This window comes from Onychostruthus taczanowskii, unplaced genomic scaffold (assembly GCF_017590055.1).
Source record: "Onychostruthus taczanowskii isolate IOZ18803 unplaced genomic scaffold, ASM1759005v1 scaffold194, whole genome shotgun sequence".
In the NCBI taxonomy this organism is placed as follows: Eukaryota; Metazoa; Chordata; class Aves; order Passeriformes; family Passeridae; genus Onychostruthus; species Onychostruthus taczanowskii.
In genome coordinates, this window is record NW_024499173.1 from 432,608 (window position 1) to 455,044 (window position 22,437).

The 22,437-nt window shown below is 47.3% G+C and overlaps 1 protein-coding gene across 2 annotated transcripts in view; it reads left to right on the forward strand.

Annotated features, from left to right (window-relative positions):
- The window catches only part of GART (phosphoribosylglycinamide formyltransferase, phosphoribosylglycinamide synthetase, phosphoribosylaminoimidazole synthetase), a 39,927-nt gene that overhangs the window by 12,620 nt on the left and 4,870 nt on the right, over positions 1 to 22,437 (forward strand). For both annotated transcript variants that reach the window (XM_041402165.1, XM_041402166.1), the window contains 18 exons: positions 4,449 to 4,544; positions 5,118 to 5,292; positions 5,902 to 6,013; positions 7,172 to 7,240; positions 7,824 to 7,949; positions 8,488 to 8,575; positions 8,952 to 9,037; positions 9,590 to 9,758; positions 10,286 to 10,517; positions 13,897 to 13,991; positions 14,902 to 15,011; positions 15,635 to 15,833; positions 16,851 to 17,099; positions 17,414 to 17,566; positions 18,821 to 19,024; positions 19,270 to 19,401; positions 19,960 to 20,090; positions 21,804 to 21,945. In XM_041402165.1, coding sequence (XP_041258099.1) covers positions 4,449 to 4,544; positions 5,118 to 5,292; positions 5,902 to 6,013; positions 7,172 to 7,240; positions 7,824 to 7,949; positions 8,488 to 8,575; positions 8,952 to 9,037; positions 9,590 to 9,758; positions 10,286 to 10,517; positions 13,897 to 13,991; positions 14,902 to 15,011; positions 15,635 to 15,833; positions 16,851 to 17,099; positions 17,414 to 17,566; positions 18,821 to 19,024; positions 19,270 to 19,401; positions 19,960 to 20,090; positions 21,804 to 21,945 — 2,568 coding nt within the window. The remainder of the gene's footprint in view (positions 1 to 4,448; positions 4,545 to 5,117; positions 5,293 to 5,901; positions 6,014 to 7,171; positions 7,241 to 7,823; positions 7,950 to 8,487; positions 8,576 to 8,951; positions 9,038 to 9,589; positions 9,759 to 10,285; positions 10,518 to 13,896; positions 13,992 to 14,901; positions 15,012 to 15,634; positions 15,834 to 16,850; positions 17,100 to 17,413; positions 17,567 to 18,820; positions 19,025 to 19,269; positions 19,402 to 19,959; positions 20,091 to 21,803; positions 21,946 to 22,437) is intronic.

Consider the following 22,437-nt stretch of genomic DNA (forward strand, 5'->3'; position numbering starts at 1 on the left):
TGATTACTGAAACAGGAAAAAGTGAGCTGAAAATTACAAATAACCTCAAATCTTTCAAATTTTGTATTCAAGTAAGAAAATTTTTTGTGGTTGATCTGAGCTAGTAGTTGTTTCCAGCAATAAAGTGGGATTTAGGTTGGGTGCCTAAATGCAGGTTTATATTTAATTTAGGTGGATTATCAGGGCAGTTTTGGTGCAGAAGCACAGACAATGGCTTGCTGATTGAATAGTTGTGTCTGAATGGACTTCACTATCCTGACACCTCCTTCTGTCACATTTTACCTCTCAGTGTAACTTGTGCTCTAAAATTTAAGCTTGAAACAACTTTGTCCTGAATTTCTTTGTCCAGTCTCAGCTTCACGAGTGAGCTCCTCACTCTGTTTTTTTTTGCTCTGTTTGGCCTCTGAGGAGAGGCCTGGAAAGGAGAGCTTGACAAGATGAGAAAGTCAAAAAACCCCCTTTACCCTTGTGCTGAATGGGGTCAGTGCCAGGCTGCAGGGCCTGTGGAATGGGAATTCCAGCATTTTTTTTTTCAAGCTGTGCTTCTTAAACCCCCTCCTGTTTTTTCTCTCTTTCATCCCATAAAAAACATTGCACCAGTAGTGGGAAATGCTTGATCTCGAGCCAGGTCCATGAAATTTCCCTGTGGAATAAATGGTTTTGTTCTGCACATGGGCTCACCTGTGCTTTGGGAGAGAAATCTTCACCACCCCAGGAAGAGCCTAGAATTTATGAAGAGTTTGACTTATGTTGGCTTTTAAGGAAAGAATTTCTCTCACCTGTTCAAGAATTCCAGTGCTGTCACTGGGACCTTGATTTGACTCAGGGTGGAAAATGGGGAACAGCCTTAGAGAAGCACATGAGCCCTGTTGTGTTGTGTGGGCAACAGTACATGGGATATCTGGGAATATCTGGGAAACTCCTTCCCTGGTTTCTGGGGCTTTTTTTGTATAATCAAGATTTTGCTCTGAAAGTTCAGCCTCCCTTCGTGGGTCATGGAATTGCCTTTAATTAGGATTGCAGCTCTGGGTCTTGGGTGATTACTGAAACAGGAAAAAGTGAGCTGAAAATTACAAATAACCTCAAATCTTTCAAATTTTGTATTCAAGTAAGAAAATTTTTTGTGGTTGATCTGAGCTAGTAGTTGTTTCCAGCAATAAAGTGGGATTTAGGTTGGGTGCCTAAATGCAGTTTTATATTTAATTTAGGTGGATTATCAGGGCAGTTTTGGTGCAGAAGCACAGACAATGGCTTTGAATGAATAGGTGTGTCTGTGAATGGACTTCACCATCCTGACACCTCCTTCTGTCACATTTTACCTCTCAGTGTAACTTGTGCTCTAAAATTTAAGCTCCATCCTTGAAAACCTTGGGCCAGGGTCCCCCCTGTCTGGTTCCAGAGGAATGTTCAGCTGTTGTTTTAAGCAGTCAAACACAGCTACAGAAATGTCTCCTTTCAGCCAACAACCTGAGAAAAAGGATATTTGGGAGGAAAGTTAAAATCATGGATAAACAACACGACTTGGTCCTTTTTGTTTGTTGTTAGGACATTTCTCCATCGTGTAAATCTTGTGCCACACTCACTGTTCATTTCATGAGATCAGACCTGCAGCAAGAAATCTGGGGTGAATTCCAGGCTCTCTCCTTTACCTGCTTGGAGAAGGACAAGGAGGAATGGCTCCCACTGCCAGAGGACAGGGATGGATGGGATTTTGGGAATTAGGAATTGCTCCCTGTGGGGGGTGGGCCCTGGCACAGGTGTGTTTTGCTTTTGGGTGAGCCAGAAGTCAACTGGCATCAGCTGCACAGGGAAGTCAAACGCCTTTGTTGGTGGAACAAAATAATTGGGCTGTGAGAGAGGTGCCAAGGAGGTGATTTTGGTTTGTGTTCTGTCTGGGTGTTCCCCCACCCCACCTGAATAGGGTAAATCTATAACAAAATGTAGATTCTGTTGTGGAATCAGGAGATTTTACAGGAAGGAATTGTTCCCTGGCAGGGTGTGAGGCCCTGGCACAGGGTGCCCAGAGCATCTGGGGCTGCCCCTGGATCCCTGGCAGTGCCCAAGGCCAGGCTGGACACTGGGGCTGGAGCAGCCTGGCACAGGGGAAGGTGTCCCTGCCATGGCAGGAGTGGCACTGGGTAGGATTTAAGGTCCCTCTAAGCCCAAACAAGTCTGGGGTTCAATGATTCTATGAATTTATTCATCCAGGGTAGGGGGAGCACAGTGGGACTGACCAAAATCCTGTCATCCTCTTCCTCTCTCATCACTCCCCAGAAACTGGCTGGAGGAGTCCATCAGCTCCCAATGTATTGCCACGTCCCAAGGGAAAGGACAAGAGCAAATGGCCCTAAATTACACCAGGGGAGGTCAGATTGGAGATTGGAAACAATTTTTCCCTGCCAGAGTGGTCAGGCCTTGGAATGAGTTGCCCAGGGAGTGGTGGAGTCTCTGTGTCTGGAAGTGTCCTAAAGGTGTCTGGACGTGGCCTTGGGGACAGGCTTTGGGGTGCTGCTGGGTGGGACTGGATGGTCCTGAAGGGCTCCTCCAGCCCTGATGATCCTGGGGTCCTGTGCTCCCCTTGCCAGCGCCGTGCCCAGGTGTGTGCAGTCTCCTCCCTGCACAAGCAGCCAATCCACACTGGGCTCATCTCTTTTCTGGCTCTCTGGATCCATGCTCCCATCCCTGCAGACCTTGGCTTTATTTATCCATGATGAAAGCAGTGCAATTGCAGGGCCTTTTGCGTAACTGGGGTCATGGGATTGACATTATTGTCTTCGGTGCAGGACGTTTCCTTTGTTTGCACAGTTTGGGGCATTCCAAGTGTCGTCACATTGAGTGTTTGTTTTTTGGAAAGATAATGGCTGGAACAGCCCAAGCCCACGTATCCTCAGCCATAATGACAGCACAGTGTCCTTCTTAATTAAATTCAACATAATGTAAAACAAAAAGTTCTGATTCCCCTTGCTTTCAGAAGGCTTAGTTTAGTGCGATTTTTAGGTAGCACTACAGAAAGAAAGAAAAAGAAGAAAAAAAATGAGCTGGAATTCTACCACCAGCCATTTGTTTCATCCCCAACACCCTCCTGGCACCAAGATCATAAAATCACAGAATTGTAGAATGGTTGTGGTGGAAGGGACCTTAAAGCCCACCCAGTGCCACCCTTGCCATGGGCAGGGACACCTTCCACTGTGCCAGGCTGCTCCCAGCCCCATCCAGCCTTGTTTTACCTCTGTAAAGCTCCATGGTGATGCAGTTCCTGTTTGGGGAGGACCCCTAAGCTGAGTTGGCTGGCAGCAGCAGGCAGGCAAGGAGACTCCACACAGCTTCTAGCACAGAGGGTGCTAATTAGATGAGGGTTTATTGGGGTCTCTCCCCCGGGAGCAGCATGGGTACTGAGGGAAAAGGGGGAAGGGGGAGAGCCTAGGGGAGAGAAGGGCCAAGAGACAATCTCGTCTCCCTCGCACAGCTTAAGAGGGAGATTCAAAGTGGGTGCAGAATAAGATTTGGGCCAATGGGATTTCAGATACATGATCCTTCAGGGGAGGAACAGAGCTTGGAATACACCATACATTTTGGAGGGATGAGACAGAGCATACCACTTAAACTAAAATGTAACACCGCACCACGGTGACCCTCCTCAAGGAGGAGACTTGCTGGAAAGAAATTCTGATTTTTTTTCCTTTAGAGTTTTTTGTTTTCTTGGATTCTTTGTGATGCTGCTTGTGCTGGCAAAAAGGCTGTTCCTAGGGGTCAGACTGCTTTGCTGGCTGGCAGCCCAGGGGATCCCAGAGCCTTTTTTCTCACTCTAAAGAGCAAGGTGGGTTGACAGGGCTATGGAGGTGGGGAAGGGCCTGGAGGGGCCCCCCGAGGTGCCTCGGTCAGTTCAGCCTGGAGCAGCCTGAGGTCAGAGCTCCCCGGGGCTGCCGCTCCTCCCGAGGGGCAGCGCAGGGACAGCTCCGAGCTCTGCTCTGGGACAGGGACAGCACCAGGGAGCGCCTGGGGCTGGGCCAGGCCAGGCCAGGCTGCAGAGCAGGGAAAGGTCCTTGCCCAGAGGCTGCTGGCACTGCCCAGGCTGCCCAGGGAATGGGCACGGCCCCGAGGCTGCCAGAGCTCCAGGAGCCTTTGGCCAGCGCTGCCAGGGATGCCCAGGCTGGGCTTGGGGGGGTCTGGGCAGGGCAGGGGTGGCACTGGGGGTCCCTGGGGGTCCCTTCAGCTCAGGACATTCCATGATTCTGTGATTTATGACTCTGACAGTGGATGTCCAACCAGAGCCTTTGCCTGGGGTTTGGGGCTGTGTTTTGGGTGAGTCTCTGTCAGCGTGGGCCTCACTCCTCCAGGTTCCCTGTGACCTGGCAGCCCAGAAGGGGAGGCTGGTGAGTGCTCTGTGGTAACTCAGTGCTGAGGAGCACCTGTGGATGGGAGTTTTCCCTGTTTTGTGTCTCCAACAGCTGTTCCAGTCAGTGACCACGCTGCTGTTGCCCAGTTCTGCAGGGACCAGGACATCAGGCTTGTGGTGGTCGGTCCTGAGGCTCCTCTTGCTGCTGGTAAGAGACACAAGCTGGAAATCGCAGCCTTCAGCATTTAGGAAAAAAAGTAAATTTAGTCCTCATCTGTGCATCAGTCAGCAGTGTCTCCAGTCTGAATGGAAACAGATCCTCTGGAGCAGTTTCCCTGAAATCCAGAGTCGTGCCAAGGTGAAAAGGAATTGCTGAAGGGTAGTGTGTGAACAAGAAAGCCAATTTTGGTTTTCCTATGGTGTTTTCATGTTTTTAAATAATTATAATTTCAGTCTTGGTAAAAAAAAAATAAAAAATTTACAAACATGCTAGTATTTTTTCTGTTTAAACATTTTGCTATCTTCACCAAAGACTCATGCTGACCTTTTAGCTCAAAGGTGTCATAAACCAAGGGGGGATTGTCATCCCTTCCCAAATCCAGTGCATCCTGAGGGCCTGCAGTGGTGCAGGGTTACTGCTCCTGGTTCCAGTGAGGAAAGCAGGCACTGCAGACACAGATGACTTCTTATTCCTGGCATTCTTGCTCCAAGGAATCAGTGCAACTTGGCTGGCCTGACTCCCATAGATCATCTGGAGATTTATAACATATTTTGTGTTTAGGAATTGTGGATGACTTGACAGCAGCTGGCATCAAGTGTTTTGGCCCCACAGCAAAGGCAGCTCAGCTGGAGTCCAGCAAGAGCTTTACCAAAGCCTTTCTGGATCGTCATGAGATCCCCACTGCCAGATGGAAATCCTTCACTGATCCCAAAGCAGCATGTGCCTTTATCAACAGGTACAGTTCTGGTCATTTTAGACATATTCTTACTGACAGCCTGCTGGGTATCCAAAGCAATCCAGTGATTGCTCAGGTATCCATACCTTTGGGATAGAACATCTGCAAAGGTTTCAAAGGATCACCTACCATGACTCTCTCAAACTGCAGCAAGTCTGAGAAAAATGGTTCCTCCTGCTCTAAGATGGAATGCAAGTTCAGTGTTCAGTTCACAGGAGAATGTAGGACAAGCTGCTATTTTTTTGTCAGTCTGCCTGCTGGGGAAAGGCAGGGAGCAGCCCAGAGCCATCTGTGCTGGCTTCTTATCCCTTTTCTCCAGAAAAAAACCTGGAGAATTACTCAGCAACTGATGATCTGCTCATCACAGTGCAAGCCAGGTGACTCTAGATGAAATTCCCAAATGGAAATCAGTCAGGAAATTCCCTGGTGGGGAAAAGAAGCAGGAACCTTTCTCAGGCACAGCATAACGAGAGGAGCCTGGTGTGGTTTGTGTTATTCAGTGAGGTTGCCATGAAAACTGAGAAGCACTTTGATTTTTCAACTCTTGAAATGTTCCAAATGTCCTTGCAAGGACTGTTGGTGTTGAATGTCTGTCCTGTGCCTTGGCAGTGCCACCTTCCCTGCTTTGGTTGTCAAAGCCAGCGGCCTGGCAGCTGGCAAAGGAGTCATCGTGGCTTCGACCAAGGAGGAGGCCTGCAAAGCTGTCACTGAAATCATGCAGGTGAGAAGGAATGTCTCACACCAAATCAGCTCCTCACCACCTCAGGGCATCACAGATGTTCCTTGTTTCATGTAACAGGAACGTGGCTGTAAGACATCAAACCTTTTACCCTTTTATTTGGCCAGCTGTGAAACTCTGTTGTATTTATGGCTTGCAGTTCCTGTAGGCTAAAATAACACCATTCTTCATGAAAACCCACCCTTATTACACTTATTTATATATGCAATTCCTTTTTTTTTTCACTGTATGAGACTCTGCAATCCATCAGGTCCCAAAGTGCAGGAGCATGAACTCCTCAGTGTTGAGGTGGATCTTTACAAGCACCATTAGGACCAAGCCCAGCACTTCAGTGTGTAGTGAAACTCTGCTGGGATTATTTGAAGTGAAGTTCACACTGAGGGAGGATATTCCACAAATGTATTTGGAGCATCAAGATTTGAAGTGAGGCCAAATGAAGTAATTTTATCTGCCCAATGAGGAGCACAGAGCTGAGGCTCCCAGGTCAGGCCCTCAGCTGGTGTCAGCACCCTGAAATTCCGTGGAGCTCTGCTGATCCATGGGACACATTCTGTGACACACTTGTGCTTCAGGAGTCAGAGCATGGGTGCTGCAGTCACATTTTGGGACTATGGTCACTGCACACTTCATGTCTGAACAGGGCCCAATGTCTTCTACAAAAACCCTGAGTTAGAGATTTCTAGAGACCCCCAAAATCACCTTGGCAGTGTGGGCTGGTTGTTCTTAATTTCTTAATTATCCAGAATATGCAGTCAGTGTTCAAACATTGCACTGGGGTGTGAGAATCTTGCTCCCTCCCATGTGTTGTATAAAATTGCACTTTTTTATCCAGTGAAAGTGCAGACTGGAGACTTGGCTGTCACTGCTCTTGGGGTGAATTTCAGAAGGCACAGCATGAGGAATTGCTCATTAATCACAAATACCCTCAGCTATTTGAAAATATTCACTAATAAACCCTGCACTTATTTAAGAACAAAGAGAGAAGAGGAGTAGGGATTTCACCACTGTTGACATCCCTGGGGAGGAGAAATGGACTCATCATCTGCTGCATTTTTGGCTGTATTAAAAATACCTATTTCTTGTTGCATTTTCAGTAGTTTAAAACTGGAACAGAACTAAAGAGATTTTGTTTCACTGTAGGATAAGAGTTTTGGCACAGCTGGGGAAACTGTTGTTGTTGAAGAACTTCTTGAAGGAGAAGAAATCTCTGTAAGTGCATCTCACTGTAACACTTTGGTTCTACCTGTTCCAAATTGTTTGGGATTCACTAAGTGCCTTCACCTACAGAGTGGAGGATTTTATCAGTTAAATTAAAACCATTCCCTGCTTATAAATAAAATTGTATTGGTTAGAGACACCTGTGTGGCTTATTTTGGATCCTTGCTGGTTTTATAATTAGCACTGTGAAATGGTTTTGAGTACTGCTGCCGTTGGTCCAGCATTACTCAGTTTGAGTGCACAACATCATCCAGTTCCACAAGATGCCAGCAGCCTTGTTATTCTGAAGATACTGAGGATAAAAACAACTGCTATAGAAAAAATTTATAAATATTTCACAAGTAAATAGCTTTATCAGCAAGGAAAGGAAGTCTTGAAAGGGATGTAATTCCTTCCTTCTGGGGCAGGGGCTGGGAGGGGAAAGGAAAAAGTAATTTCCATCATGCAGTATTTTAATTTTTTTTAAACCTTTTGAGTGTTTCAAACTCAAACTTCAACTGCTGATGGTATAATTTTTCTAGGTTTTATTAATTGTAACCATCCCCAGGAGCTGTAACTCTTGTCCTTGTTTCAGTGCCTGTGTTTCAGTGATGGTGTCACCATTGCTCCCATGCCCCCGGCCCAGGACCACAAGAGGCTGATGGATGGAGATGAGGGCCCCAACACAGGAGGGATGGGAGCTTATTGCCCAACTCCTCAGGTGAGGAAGGATTGGTGAGGAAGGGAAAGGGACTGGGAGGGGATGTTTCACTCCAGCTGTCACTGACAGCCTGTGGGAATGTTTAATTCCAGCACGAGGAGCAGGAGGGAATGGGCTCTGCTGGGTGGAAATTGCTGCCCAAAGCAGACATGGCCAAGTCAAATCCCCAGCTCCACAAACTTCTCTAAAGAGGAGGGTATCTCCACTGAATTACTGGGAATTGCAAAGTAGGAAGTGTTATTTCTGCAACCTTGTGTTTGGTTAGGATTTAAGGGTTAGGAAATGCTGCTCATCAGAACCAAGGGCCTAAACATAAAGTTTTGCTTTGTGCCAAACAAAGCTCATGGTGAATTTTGGCTTAAGGTAGTTTGGGGTTTGTTTGATAGGGAACTTCTGTTGGCAGAAATAGAGAGGAAAACATTCTTAGCTTTCCATTGGAGTGAGCAAGAGAGCATCCAAGAATTCTGCTTGGCTCTTAAAAACACAAAACCAAGGCCTGCCTTTTTACAAACACTGGTTTCCAATCCTTTCTTATCAGATTTCTAAAGATTTGCTGCAGAAGATCAGAGAGACTGTTCTTCAGAAGACTGTTGATGGCATGAGGAAAGAAGGAGTGCCCTATTTGGGTATGTACAAAACCTTGGGATTTTTAATCATAAGGAGAACAACCTTTTATTTTGCTTTTTCCTCTTTGTAGCTTGACTCACACTGGAGGTTAAGGGAAACAGCTTTGATTTATTAGGAACTGGGTTTGGTACCAGTGCCTTGATTCAGAGTCCATGGAAATCAACAGAGGTCATGAACAGGGAATAATTCCTCAAGTGAGGAGGAGCAGAAAGGAAAATGTTCCAAAATAAGCTGTAAATTTGTGACAATTATTTCTGCCTGATGTATTTTTACCATTTCTCAAAGTCACAGGTGGCAGCCTTTTAAACCCTGTTATCAACAGATTCAAAACAAGTGAGTTCCTGAGAGATCTTTATGTATCATTTTTTGTTCCAGGTGTGCTTTATGCTGGATTAATGCTCACCAAAGATGGGCCTAAAGTTCTGGAATTTAACTGCAGATTTGGTGACCCAGAGTGTCAGGTGAGTTATTTTGTACAATTTGGCATTATGGGAGGAGTAAAATCTGTGACCTTCTACCACTACTGTTAACCAGATTTGGGGTGAATAATCAGAATTTGAAATCACCAAGATTTAAAACATTTGGGTTGTTTGTTCAAGGCAGAAGGTCTGTTAGGAAATTGTTCCATTCCAGAGAGGATTTCAGTAGGCTAGACTCAAATGTGGGCTTTGCAAAGGTCAGCTTGAGAAGAGCTCAGCACTTCCTTGTCTTTTCTGGAATGGATTCTGGATTTTTCCTTGCTCTTAAACAAAACTCTTAATTTCTGTTCTTCAGAACAAATTAGCTTCTTTGTCCTCACCCTTTCCTTTCCAAATGTAGCAATTCTTTTACCCACAGAAATTCTCTGCGAGGATGAGTATTTTTAAGGGCTCTCAGGTTATCCACTGCATGTCTGATGTGTGAAAGTACAACATGTGGGCATATTTCATGCTGCTTTTACAGCTGCACTGGTGTATTTCCAAGGCCAGGGAAGACAATGACCTTGTTTGATTTGCTGCTGTGTGTTCCTGCAGGTGATTCTGCCCCTGCTGAAGAGTGACCTGTACGAGGTTATGCAGGCAGTGATCAACAGGAGGCTGGCCAGCTCCATGCCAGCCTGGAAAGAGGACAGTGCAGCTGTGACTGTGGTCATGGCTAGTCAAGGCTATCCAGGGACTTATCCCAAAGGCTTGGAAATAACAGGTAAATAGAGCAGGAGGAGCTGCAGGAGGCTCATTCCCCCCCCTGGCCTCTCCCTGTTGTCTCCTGCTGCATGAAGGTGAATCACTGGAACTGAGATTCATAGAAACCCTGGTTCTGGGTCAGCAAGAGCAGCTGAATTTTCACACATCTCTGTTTATTTTGGTGTATTTTCAGCTCTCCACACTGTTGTTATTTGATATTGGCACAGCATTGATATTTAATACCTGCTGCAGTCAGGTGGTTCTGGTCAGGGTTCTTGGGTCACGTTGATGCTGGTGTTTATGTCACTGAGGCATAAAACCCCAGCTGGAATCAGATGCTGTGTGCCAGCTAAACACCTCTTCCCACATCCCTGAGCACACACAAAGTAGACTTGTCTCTCCTCCAGAGGTAATTTCACAGATTTATTCCCATTTCCCAGCAGGCTCACCCTGACTTTGACTGTGGCTTTCAGACACCAAGTGCTCGATCTCTCTTCACTGAGAGCATTCTAACCAACAGCTGATGTTTTTTCACAACACCCACAGGGCTTGCTAAGGCCAAGCAGCTGGGCCTGGAGGTGTTCCACGCTGGCACAGCCCTGAAGGATGGCAGGGTGGTGACCAGCGGGGGCAGAGTGCTCACAGTCACGGCCATCAAGGAGGACCTGCCCACGGCGCTGCGGGAGGCCAACCTGGGGGTGGCTGCCATCCACTTCCAGGGGGCCATCTACAGGAGGGACATTGGCTACCGGGCCATAGCCTTCCTCAGGCAATCCAGGTAGATATTCCAGATCCCTGAAATGGCACTAACGGGGCTGAAAAGGAGCTAAGCACATCCATGGTTGATGTCAATAACTGCTGTTGATGTTCTGTGTAACTCTTGACAAGTTATAACCCCATCCTTGTACTCAACCTCAGCAAGACCAGCCAAGGCAGGAATATTTAAAATGCCTGATGTTCTTACTCTCCTAAATCTGAGTTAAACTACACTGACAAGCACACAGGAATGATCTGTGTTGCTGCAGTTCTTAGACCTGGTTTAGGGAAGGTCAACTTCTGCTTCTTGGACTTTGGATCACAGATTTCATCTGGGTTTGTTTTGGATAACAGTTTTTGCTCTGGGTTTGTCTTGTCCAGAAGTCTGATATTTAATATCATGAAATGAAAAATCATTTAATATCATGAAATGTGGTCCCAGACCCAGCCTGTCAGAGCTCCAGGAGTGGTTGGACAGCACTGCCAGGGGTACCCAGAGTGGGATCCCCAAGCTGCCAGAGCTCCAGGAGTGGTTGGACAGCACTGCCAGGGGTACCCAGAGTGGGATTTTTGGGGTTTGTACAGGGCCAGGGCTTGGACTGCATGATTCCTGTGTGTTCCTTCCAGCTCAGGAGATTCTGTGATTTTATATATTAACAAAATTCAAGCTGGCTTATTTTTCAGCTTTTAGAAATGGTTAAAATTACCTTGAACTCCCCACCTTGTTGGGATTTACATTTTACTGGCATAGCTGCCTAACACCAGGGTAGGATTCATCCCTTCTTTCCATTCTCATTCCTTTAATTGGCACAGTATTTACTGTAAGACTCTGGAGATCATATGGGTGTGGGTTTTGGTTTTGGGGTTTTTTTAATAGCAGGGAGTCCTATTGCCTCTTTTAACGTTCCTGAAAGCTTTTTGTAGTTTTTAAACTAATTTTTACCTAATAAGAAATTGCTCTTCTCCAATGAGCTCCCAACATATCTTTTCCCAAGGGGTTATTTTGTAGGCTGGGAAGTACATCAGTGACAGTTCTGTTGCTGCTGGCAGTGATGTGGGTTTTGGTTTTGGGGTTTTTTTTATAGCAGGGAGTCCTATTGCCTCTTTTAACGTTCCTGAAAGCTTTTTGTAGTTTTTAAACTAATTTTTACCTAATAAGAAACTGCTCTTCTCCAATGAGCTCCCAACATATCTTTTCCCAAGGGGTTATTTTGTAGGCTGGGAAGTACATCAGTGACAGTTCTGTTGCTGCTGGCAGTGTATCCTGATTAGTATTTTGTAAAATTATCATCAATAAACTTCCTAAAAGAACAAGGGTGTTGGTATTTAGTCTTCTTTCTCTCTCAAGTCCTCTGCATCTGTTGACAAATTGATGTGAAAAGGTGGAATTGGGATTTGTAGCAGAAAAATGAACCAGGTCAGTGAGGCAAGAGCAGGCTCTTGGAGCAGAGTTCCTGGGCCACAGCCAGCAGGGCTCCTGCCTGGAATGCCAGCCTGGAGGCTCCTGGGGGCTGCTGCAGTCTCTGCCTGGGGCACTGGAGCTGCTCCACCTTCTGCTCCTGCTTCAGGGATGCTTCAGTCCAGACCCCCAGCCTGGGCTGGGTTGGGAAGGACCTTAAAGCTCATCCAGTTCCTGCCGTGGCAGGGACACATTCCACTCTCCCAAGCCCCAAAGTCCCCATGGGACTCAGTGAAGGAAGGGGGATGGCTCTGGAAGTCAGGACTTGCCTCCTCTTGGCAGCCTGGCAGGATTCAGTCCTGAGGCATTTCACCTTAGGAAAACAGCCAGAATGCTTAATGAAAAAGATTCCAGAAAATTTAAAGAATTAAATATTCATTTAAAGGATCAAAGCAGATAGCAAAAAAAATTTAACAAATTTGAAATACTCCTAAAACCACGGTGCAAATCTGGTGGACATTTATCATATTCAGACTGAAAGGGGCTGACTTTGATCTCTGGTTGTTGCAGGCCAATATTTCCTTGAGTCTTACTTGCAGTCTGAACAGCTGCCTGTGCTAATTCTTGTCTTCTTGCCAGTTTTTGGGCAGGGTATGCTGTGAGTGCAGACACCTTTGGATTTTCCTGGCAGCACTTCTCCTGGGCCAGTTCTTCTGGCACTTGAAGTCTCATCAATTCCAGATATTCCAGCAATGATCTTCAAAACAGAAATTCCTTTGATCCTAAAAAAAACCTCCCACATCTTAAAATAAGTTTTAATAAGGCAGAGTACAAAAATATTTACTCCATTTAGTGCAATTGTAGGCATTTGTGTCTGCCTCTGACTTTTCCAATGTTTGCTGAATTCTTGACCTGGTTTCTGAGACGGGTTTTGTGGATTAACTGATTTTTTTTTGTTCAGCTGAGTCAATTTTAAATGGGTTTCAGTTGTTTTGTTGTATTTGTCCTTGTTGATCAACACCCTCAGAATTTAAACTTCAAGCTGAATCCCATCCACAGGAGAGAGAAAACGGGGATGGATCTAAAATAGGGATGCACCTGGTTCATGCCATTGACAGCCTGGGAATAACAACTGCTCAACTGGCACGAGCTGTGTTTGCTGCAGTGAAAAGTCCTTGAGGTCCCTGTCCCCAAAATGGAAAGGTCCTTCTGTAAATACGAGCTGGTGCTGTGGGGACACACAGGTGACACCAGCTTGTTCCAGTGTGTTGATCTTACATAAACCCCACCCAGAGCTTACAGACATCTCCTTCTAGATTCCTGAGCCCCACCTTAGGAACCTGGGTCTTTTGAAGGAAATATGTTTTATATTCTTTAATGGAAAGCCCATTGAAGTAAGAAAGAGGCATGGCTGCTTCTGAGGTGGCATCATTGCAGTGACAAGGAGAGGCAGCCTTAAAGCTGCAGCTGTAAAACCCTGGAAGGATCTTGGGTTGATCCTTCCTCCTTGATTCACCTGAGACTTGGGGGTGGAAAAGTGACTTGAGCTTAGCCCTGCTCTGACCCTGCTGTGCATTTTTGTGCTTGGTTTGGTTTGGGTTTGGGTTGGTTTGGTTTGGTTTGGAGCTTTCCCACTGACACCTCAAGGCCTGGAGGTGGCACTCAGAGCTCTGGGCTGGGGACAAGGTGGGGATTAGTCACAGCTGGGACTCCATGGGCTGTGTGGATTCAAACCCTGCAAAATCAGGTCTCTGCTGCCTGTTTTATCTTGTCAGGGGTTTGGTTGTTGGGCTTATTTTGGGATTTGACTGTGTGATCCCAATGCTCTGATACCATCTTCAAAACTCTGGAATTATCCACGTGCTGCTCCTGGCAGTGCCTCCTCAGACAGCAGGATGGGATTCTGCACAGTTCATCCACACAGGGATATAAAGAAGTAAATATTATTTGAAAATACATTCAGTAATCAGCTGACATCCCATTTTTCTCCCCACTTTTCCAGAGGCCTGACTTACAAGAACAGTGGGGTGGACATTGAGGCAGGGAACACTTTGGTGCAGAAGATCAAACCCTTTGCTGCAGCCACATCAAGGTCAGGTAAGACAAGAACCTTCTGCTCCTGCTTTGGTCACTTCTTGGCAGTGAGATTTACCAGTTGATCTTGATAAAAAGCTCATTTTTCTGTGTCCTGCCTGTTTCTAGATGATACAAGAAAACCTGTGGTAAGCAAATGCCTGTGATTTGATTCCAAATGCACAGCTTTTAATCCCCAAATGGCTCTAAACTCCATCTCCTGAATGCCAGGAGTGTTAGAGAGCACAGTTCAGCACTGTGTAAGGATAAATGCCAGCAAAAATTTCACCATTAAGTAGTGAGTTTGATTCCATGGATTATTATTTCTTGCACAGTGAACTCCATCATTTGGGGGGATGAATGTTTAGAAAGGGTATGAGATGTAGGATTCCTGAGATAGATGTGGAACCCACCTCTTTTTCTTGGTTGAATCAGCATTGATTCATCCTTGGTTTTGGGGTTCAGGCATATCTTGCTCTAGCAAATCCTTGTAATTCTTCAGACAGACTTAAAATATTCATTTATGAAATTGCCCTTTTATTTCAAATTAACTGAGAACCTTCTAATGAAGTCAGCTATACACAGAGGGGAAAATATATATATTCTCACACCAGTACAACAATCTTACCACAATTCCTCCTGTGTTTCAGAGAAATACTTAGTGCAAGGGGGAAATCTTTCAGTTACAGGAATTATTGACTGCTCAGTCCCAAAGTTGGGGATTTTTAGGCTTAGGCTAATGATAAATGAAAAAGACAAAGCCAGCCTAAGCAGATTAGGAGCTCCTCAGTGAAAAGGTTCTAAATGGCAGAGAAAAGTTTCGTGGTGACAAAGCAAAGTCGTGTTGCCAAACCTCAGAGAGAATTTGTGGTGGAGGTGCTGGAGAAGCCCCTGGGAGTAAAGCTGGGCTGTTTCTCCTGTTTCCTGCTGGCAGGCTGCAATGCAGAGCTTGGAGGGTTTGCTGGGCTCTTTGACCTGAAAGCAGCTGGTTACAGAGATCCCATCCTGGTGTCTGGAACCGACGGCGTTGGCACCAAACTCAAGGTAAGGTGGAAATCCGTGCCAAAGAAGGAGAAACAGCACTGAAGGAAAAAGGTTCTATCAGAAAATAGCAGTTGTCTTGTAACAATACCAATTGGTCTTTCTAAAAAGGGGATGGAAACTGAACTTACCCTTCTTCAGGCAAAGGAATTAAATACCTGTAAATAGCCAGAAGCTGATATGATAATATCAACTGTCAGAAGTTGATATGATAATATCATCAATAAATATCAGAAGTTGATAAGATGCCTAAAATAACTGGGTTTTAAATATTAAGAATATAATCAGGGATCTTGTTTCACAAAGGCAGCATCTCCACCCAAAAAAAAAGATTAATTGATGGGCAAAAACATTTAATCCCAGGTTTGCTGTTGTGCTTGGGCTGCAAGGAAACCCTTTTGCAGCACAGTTTCCTTCTCAGTGCCTTTTGGATTTGCCATTGGAGACAGGAATAATTCCTGAAGAGAGTTAGGGGAGGATAATAAACAAAGCTGCTCCTCAGAGAACACCTGGAGGGATTTTGGTCCATTGCTCTCAGACTCTGCTCCTGATTTCAGTCCCTTGCAGACCCTGCCTCGTGCTCCTGGGGCCCAGAGCTGATCCCAGGCTTCTCCTGTGTCTTGCAGATTGCTCAGGAGTGCCAGAAACACGACACCATCGGGCAGGACCTGGTGGCCATGTGTGTCAATGACATCCTGGCCCAGGGGGCTGAGCCCCTCTTCTTCCTGGACTATTTTGCCTGCGGCAAACTCGACGTGGAAGTGGCTCAGGGCGTCATTGCAGGAATTGCTGATGCCTGCAGGAAAGCTGGATGTGCTCTTTTGGGTAGGAATGCTTCTCAGGGGGGACCTGAAAAGTCTTCTGCAAGGTCTTTTGGTTGGTTTAATGTAATTGGTTTCCTACTCTGTGGAAGAATCTGGGAAAAAAAAAGTGTAAAAAAGCAAAGTGTTCCGTGTCTTTGCTTTCAGGATACTTGATCTGAATCACAGTGGAAGGAGACAGTACTTTAAAAATTTAGGTTAAATGTAGATTAGGTTTAGGTACAGATTTAGGGTAGATGTTGAGAAAAGGTTCTGTCCTTTTTTCCAATTTTTTAGGGAAGTTAGGAACACAAGTCCTTTCTCAGTGGGTGTCATTTTGGGTCTGTTTATAAGCTTTGAACAAGAAGCTCTTTATGCCCTGGTTCACTTTTTTCCTGCATGAACAGCTTTATGTTTGTTTTAAGGTGTTCTCTGCATTTATCAAATATAATCACCCCATTCATGCTGCAGCAAGGTCTGTGTTAGGTGAGACCTTGTGATGAAACCACCAAAATGTCTAGATTTTATTTGCAGTTCAAGACTTTCAAACTCCACAGGCCCTTCTGCAAGAGCTGAACCTTCAGCTCAACAAATTTAACTCATCACCCCACTGATAGTGAGGGGGTGAGGGCTCATCTCTTGCCTGGTTTTGCACAATTAACTGTGGATTTAAGTGTTGGGTGGCCAAGCACTGCTCCCCATTTTGTCTCTTGGCTTTTCCATCCTCCATTTGATCCAGCCCTTATTAAATACAGCTGAAACCTCCAGGTGAAGCTGGAGCACAGGGTAGGGAGTGAAAAGTGGGAAGAGGAGAGAAGAAGGCAGGATTTTACCCAGAGCAGCTGTGGCTGCCCCTGGATCCCTGGCAGTGCCCAAGGCCAGGCTGGACACTGGGGCTGGAGCAGCCTGGCACAGTGGGAAGTGTCCCTGCCATGGTGGAATGAGATGAGCTTTAAAATCCCTTCCAAATGAAACCATTCTGTGATTCCATGATTAAACCCAGGCTTTTTCAGGACCTCTTTGCTGTGTTTTTGGTCCCCAGGAGGAGAAACAGCCGAGATGCCGGGGATGTATCCCCCCGGCGAGTACGACCTGGCCGGCTTCGCCGTGGGGGCCGTGGAGCGAGGGCAGATGCTGCCCCAGCTGGACAGGATCACTGAAGGGGACGTGGTCATTGGGGTGGCATCTTCTGGGGTCCACAGCAACGGCTTCAGCCTCGTCAGGAAGATCGTGGAGAAGTCCTCCCTGGATTTCTCCTCCCGCGTCGGTGTCTCCGGGGATCAGACACTGGGTACTGCTTCCTCCTGAGCTTCCCAACAGCTGGCACAGTTATTTTATCTGGGCCTTTGAAACTTTTCTCAGGCACCAAAAGAAAAAAATCATTCCATCTTTAGTGTGTTTTCATCTTCTTCTTTTCCTGTGAGTCACATGTGCAGGGAAGAAACAAAGGAAGGGGGATAAATAATTAATTGTGGGCTAAAAAAAAAAAAAAGCTAGAACTTTGTGTTTCTCTCTAGTACAATGCTCAAAATTGCTATTTTGATATTTCTCCCATTTTATATTGATTCCCATTTCTCTCCATGATTTTTCCCTCTCCCTGGGCAGGAGAGCTCCTGTTAACCCCAACCAAACTCTACAGCAAGACCCTGCTGCCTGTGCTGCGCTCGGGCCACGTCAAAGCCTACGCCCACATCACTGGAGGGGGCCTGCTGGAAAACATCCCCAGAGTTCTCCCAGAGTCCTTTGGTGTCGTTTTAGGTGAGACAGAAGGAAAGCTGTGGAAAAATCCTCGCGTTAATGTGGCTGGCTGTGGGAGCCTGGGGCCACACCAGCTGATTTGTGCTGTAGGAGCTGGACTTGTCTGTCTAGAAATGTTTGAGTGTTTCCTTGTACCTGAACCAGAGCCAGTCAAAACTCTTTGTGGTGGACAGGCTGCTCCCCACAGAATTCCCTGCCCTGGTGGTGTTAGGGATTGGATTTCTTAGGACACTTGCAGAAAGAAAACAACCTTACCAGCAATCCCAAGTCAGCTGTCAACATTTGCAATTCCCTATGAAATTATTGCTAATTAAATGATACTCATGAAGTTTTCAATTAGCATTCAGAGGTGGTTGTGAGCTCAGGGACAGCTCCTGCTCTTTGGCTTCATTAATCCTCAGCATTCTCCTCTCAGGTGTGCTGGAAAGGGGTTTCACTGCTGGGAAGGTGAGCCTTGGAAAGGGAAATGGCTGGCACAGGTTGTGAGCTCACGGGGTTGTACAATAAAGTAAGGAATTACTAGTGAGTTCTGAACTCAAGAACTGCACATAAATAATTTTCAACTTGTCCACTGATAAATATTTATGTGGATATGCACCTCTGCTCTGGAGCCAGGCTGGGAGAGCTGGGGGGGCTCACCTGGAGAGGAGAAGCTCCAGGGAGAGCTCAGAGCCCCTGGCAGGGCCTGAAGGGGCTCCAGGAGAGCGGCATAGGGACTGGGGACAAGGGATGGAGGGACAGGAGCCAGGGAATGGCTGCCAGTGCCAGAGGGCAGGGCTGGATGGGATCTGGGCAATGAGGAATTGTTCCCTGGCAGGGTGGGCAGGGGCTGGGATGGAATTCCCAGAGCAGCTGGGGCTGCCCCTGGATCCCTGGCAGTGCCCAAGGCCAGGCTGGACACTGGGGCTGGAGCAGCCTGGCACAGGGGAAGGTGTCCCTGCCATGGCAGGGGTGGCACTGGGTGGGCTTTGAGGTCCCTCCCAGCCCAAACCATTCTGGGATTCCACAAATCTGTAGAAATTGGGGTAGAACCATTTTAAAAGAGAACATGACAAGAAAGAAATTTCCTGTCCTTGGAATTTCTTTCCAGTGCCTTGTCCAGAACCATTTTTGTGCTGCTGTAAATCATCCTCACCTGGTTGGAACTGGGGCAGTGGGGGATTTTTGTGACAGGTTTTGCCTCTTAATACCCCAGTAATTGTTGTCCATTGGTAGCAATTTCCACTTTTGACCTGTATTTTCAATTCTCTTCAGATGCTCTCACCTGGAAGATCCCTGAAATCTTTTGCTGGCTCCACAAGGAAGGGAACCTCTCTGAGGAGGAGATGGCTCGGACCTTCAACTGTGGGGTTGGAGCAGTGCTGGTGGTCCAGAAGGAGATGGCCCAGCAGGTCCTCAGGGACATCCAGGGACACGAGACCGCCTGGCTCATTGGCAAAGTGGTGTCCCTACCAAAAGGTTACTGCAGCTTCACTTCCCTTGGGGGGAAAAATAAGCAGAAAGAATAAGCAGAGGGGAATTCCCTTGTTTGTGAGCCTTCACGAGGTGAAAACCTCTGCACTGGCACCTCCCTGACTTTTTTTGTGGGGGTATTGAACTGACAGTTCATTACTCTCTTCCAGGGGGGCTTTTCTCCTCTCTGTTTCTCCCTTTACTGATACTTCGTTTTCCTGGTTTTTGGGTTTTTCCTTGTACCTGCTCAGGCTCTGACAACGTTGAAGTCCTCAATCTCCATCGGGCCCTTCAAGCAAACAGGTCCCTGTGTGTGCAGAGCCATATCCAGGGCAAGATCCAGCCAGGCAAAATGAAGGTTGCTGTCCTCATCTCTGGAACAGGTGAGTTCTGCTCTTTGCTGCACTGGAATCCAGACTGTGGAGGAGGCAACTTGGATTTCAAATCTCTGCAGTTCTCCATGGGCACTCTTGGTAGGCTTCTAGCAGGCAGGAGAGATGTTGTGCTTGGATTGATGTCAGTCACAAACCTCTTCTAACCTCTGCTGCAAACTGAATGGCACCTGTGTTCAGTTTATCCCCAAACCTCTGCACGTGTCCTGATTCAGGCTCCCACTCTGGTGCCCTGTAGGAACAGCAGCATCATTTCACAGATAGATCAGAATTTCTTCTTGCCATGTAGGCACTCCAACTATTCTATTTCCAGTATTCCCAATCACCAAGGCCACCAATCCAGTGCTATAAATTACAGTTTCCAAGTGCAGCTGCCAGGAAAGGCCTTCAGCTGTCTGAATCAGCTCCCAGCAAATCAATTAAAAAAGGATTAATGTTTCATCAGAGCTGTTTGGTTTGGTCTCCCCCACAGTGTTGCTTATTTAAAGCCTCTTCCAGCTGTTCCCTCTATTTATTCTCAGTACCCCTGAGTTATTTTCTCTCCCCCAGGCACAAACCTGGAAGCCCTCATCAACAGCACGAAGAAAGACACCAGCTATGCACAGATAGTTCTGGTTATCTCCAACAAACCTGGTGTGGAGGGGCTGAGGAAAGCTGAGAGAGCTGGGATTCCTACAAGGGTGAGCATTTCCTGTTTGTAATTAGCCACCATTGGCTGGGAGGTGCTAATGAGTTTTATGGGGTAGCTCATGGGCTGATAGGGAGCCTTGGCTTTTCTTTTTTGGTCTGTTGTGAACTTGTGGCTCGGGGCCAAGTACCTGGCAGCAAAATCCTTCCTTTTCTCCTTCTCTGCCAGCAATCCTGATGCTTTGGGGACAGTTGTTACATTAAACCAGCATAAAACTTTCAGTTACAGCTTAAACTTTGTAGTTGTTTGACTGTAGGACATTGACACTGAAGTACCAACCTATTTTATGTGAATTCAATTTTGAATGGACTAGAGAGGTCACACTCAGTGGGACCTACCTCTGACTCCCTGGGTATTGCCTCAGGCTCTCCAGGAATCATTCCCAGTGTTCCCTGAGCTTCCGTGGATTTGTGTGCCTTGCCTTTGTGTTGCAGATCTGAAACGATCCTGTTGTCACTTAGAAACCTTTCACAGTCACTGTTCACTGCTGAATACAGACAAGGGAAATTGGGGCCCAGAGCTTTGCTCCTTTATTAGTGCTGGGATCTGTGCTGGTGCTCCAGCTCCTCCTTGGGAGGACACAAAGGGCACAAGGGAAAGGTGGTGTGAAGAACAGACAGAGAATCACAGACTGGCTTGGCTGGGAAAGGACCTGAAAGCCCATCCAGTGCCAACCCCAAGGTTTTTATCAGGAAAAAAACAATGTGGGAGAGCAGATGGCCCTGGGGGTTCAGCTGGGGAGGGAGGGGTGGGACAGGCACAGGGGCAGAGGCTGGTTCAGCCCAGGGCTGGGCTGGGCTCTGTGCCCAGTGCCTGCTGTCCCTGTCACCTGAGCAGCCCTGGCTTTTCCCAAACCACCCCTGTGACTCTGGTGGCCTTTAACAGGTGCTTCTATTGAAGACTGGGTGCTCTAAGTTAGGTAATGCTGGCTTCTTCCTGCTTAAATTAGGGGATAAATCCTGGATGGAAAACACACAACTCAGGCTGGGAGAGCTCAGGGTGTTCACCTGGAGAAGGGAAAGCTCCAGAGACCCTGCCAGGGCCTGAAGGGGCTGGTGAGGGACTGGGGACAAGGCCTGCAGGGACAGGAGCCAGGGAATGGCTGCCAGTGCCAGAGGGCAGGGCTGGATGGGATCTGGGCAATGAGGAATTGTTCCCTGGCAGGGTGGGCAGGGGCTGGGATGGAATTCCCAGAGCAGCTGGGGCTGCACCTGGATCCCTGGCAGTGCCCAAGGCCAGGCTGGACACTGGGGCTGGAGCAGCCTGGCACAGGGGAAGGTGTCCCTGCCATGGCAGGGGTGGCACTGGGTGGGATTTAAGGTCCCTTGCCACTCAAACCATTCTGGGATTCTGGGATTCCATGATTGTGGAGTAGGGGCTGGTTTAGGAGTTTGTGATCAGACTTTTTTCCAAGTTTTGCCAAGATTCAACTGTTTATGACTGCCAGAGGCCTTGAAGTGGGTGAAATCTTTGGAAGACTTCAGGATGGCTTAAAGCCCTGCATTTGCAGCACCCTACAAATCCATGTAGGTGTTCCATGGGATCGAGAGCTGTGGCCTTATCAAGCCAAAACGGTTTGTTCCAATGCTCCCTGTCTGTGGGGAGGAGCACAGGCTCCACTCTGTCTGTCAGCTGGGCATTAAGGAGCTGTTCTTCCTGCTGGAATTGCCACCACGTCCACGTTCCTGTGTGTTGGGCTCCCCAGGTGGTTGAGCACACGAGGTACCAGAGCCGCACGGAGTTCGACAGCGCCGTGGACAAAGTCCTGGAGGAGTTCTCGGTGGAGCTGATCTGCCTGGCCGGCTTCATGCGCATCCTCTCGGGTCCTTTTGTCAAAAAATGGGAAGGTGAGCACAGCTGGGGGGGCTGTGCATGTGCACCAAGGAGTTTCAGAGGTTGTCACCAGGAAAAAAGAGAGAGGGCACCAGATTAAAACACGGTGATCTTCAAGGTCCCCTTCCAAGCCCGCCCTTCCTGGGATTCTGTGAGATGAGACTCTTCCCATCTTGTAAGGAAAAGCATGAGAGGGAAAGGCAGTGCACTTGTGCAGAGGCTGAAGGAAGCCAAGGGCAAACACATGTTTGGTAGTCTGATTTCTTAGAAAATATCTTTAAAAAGGCTGTGAAGACTTCGTGCCTCTGCACAGAGGAGGTACAGGGCAGAGGTAACTGAGCCACTGAGGATTCCTTCCCCTGACAGAGGAACTGCTCTGGATCCTTGTAAAACCACCAAACTGGGCAGCATTTTGCAGTTTTGGGCAACAAGCCCTGGCCAGTCTCTGGCCACATTCCAGGAGCTGCCTGAGTCCATGGGTGGGGTGTTCCACAGGCAGATCCAGG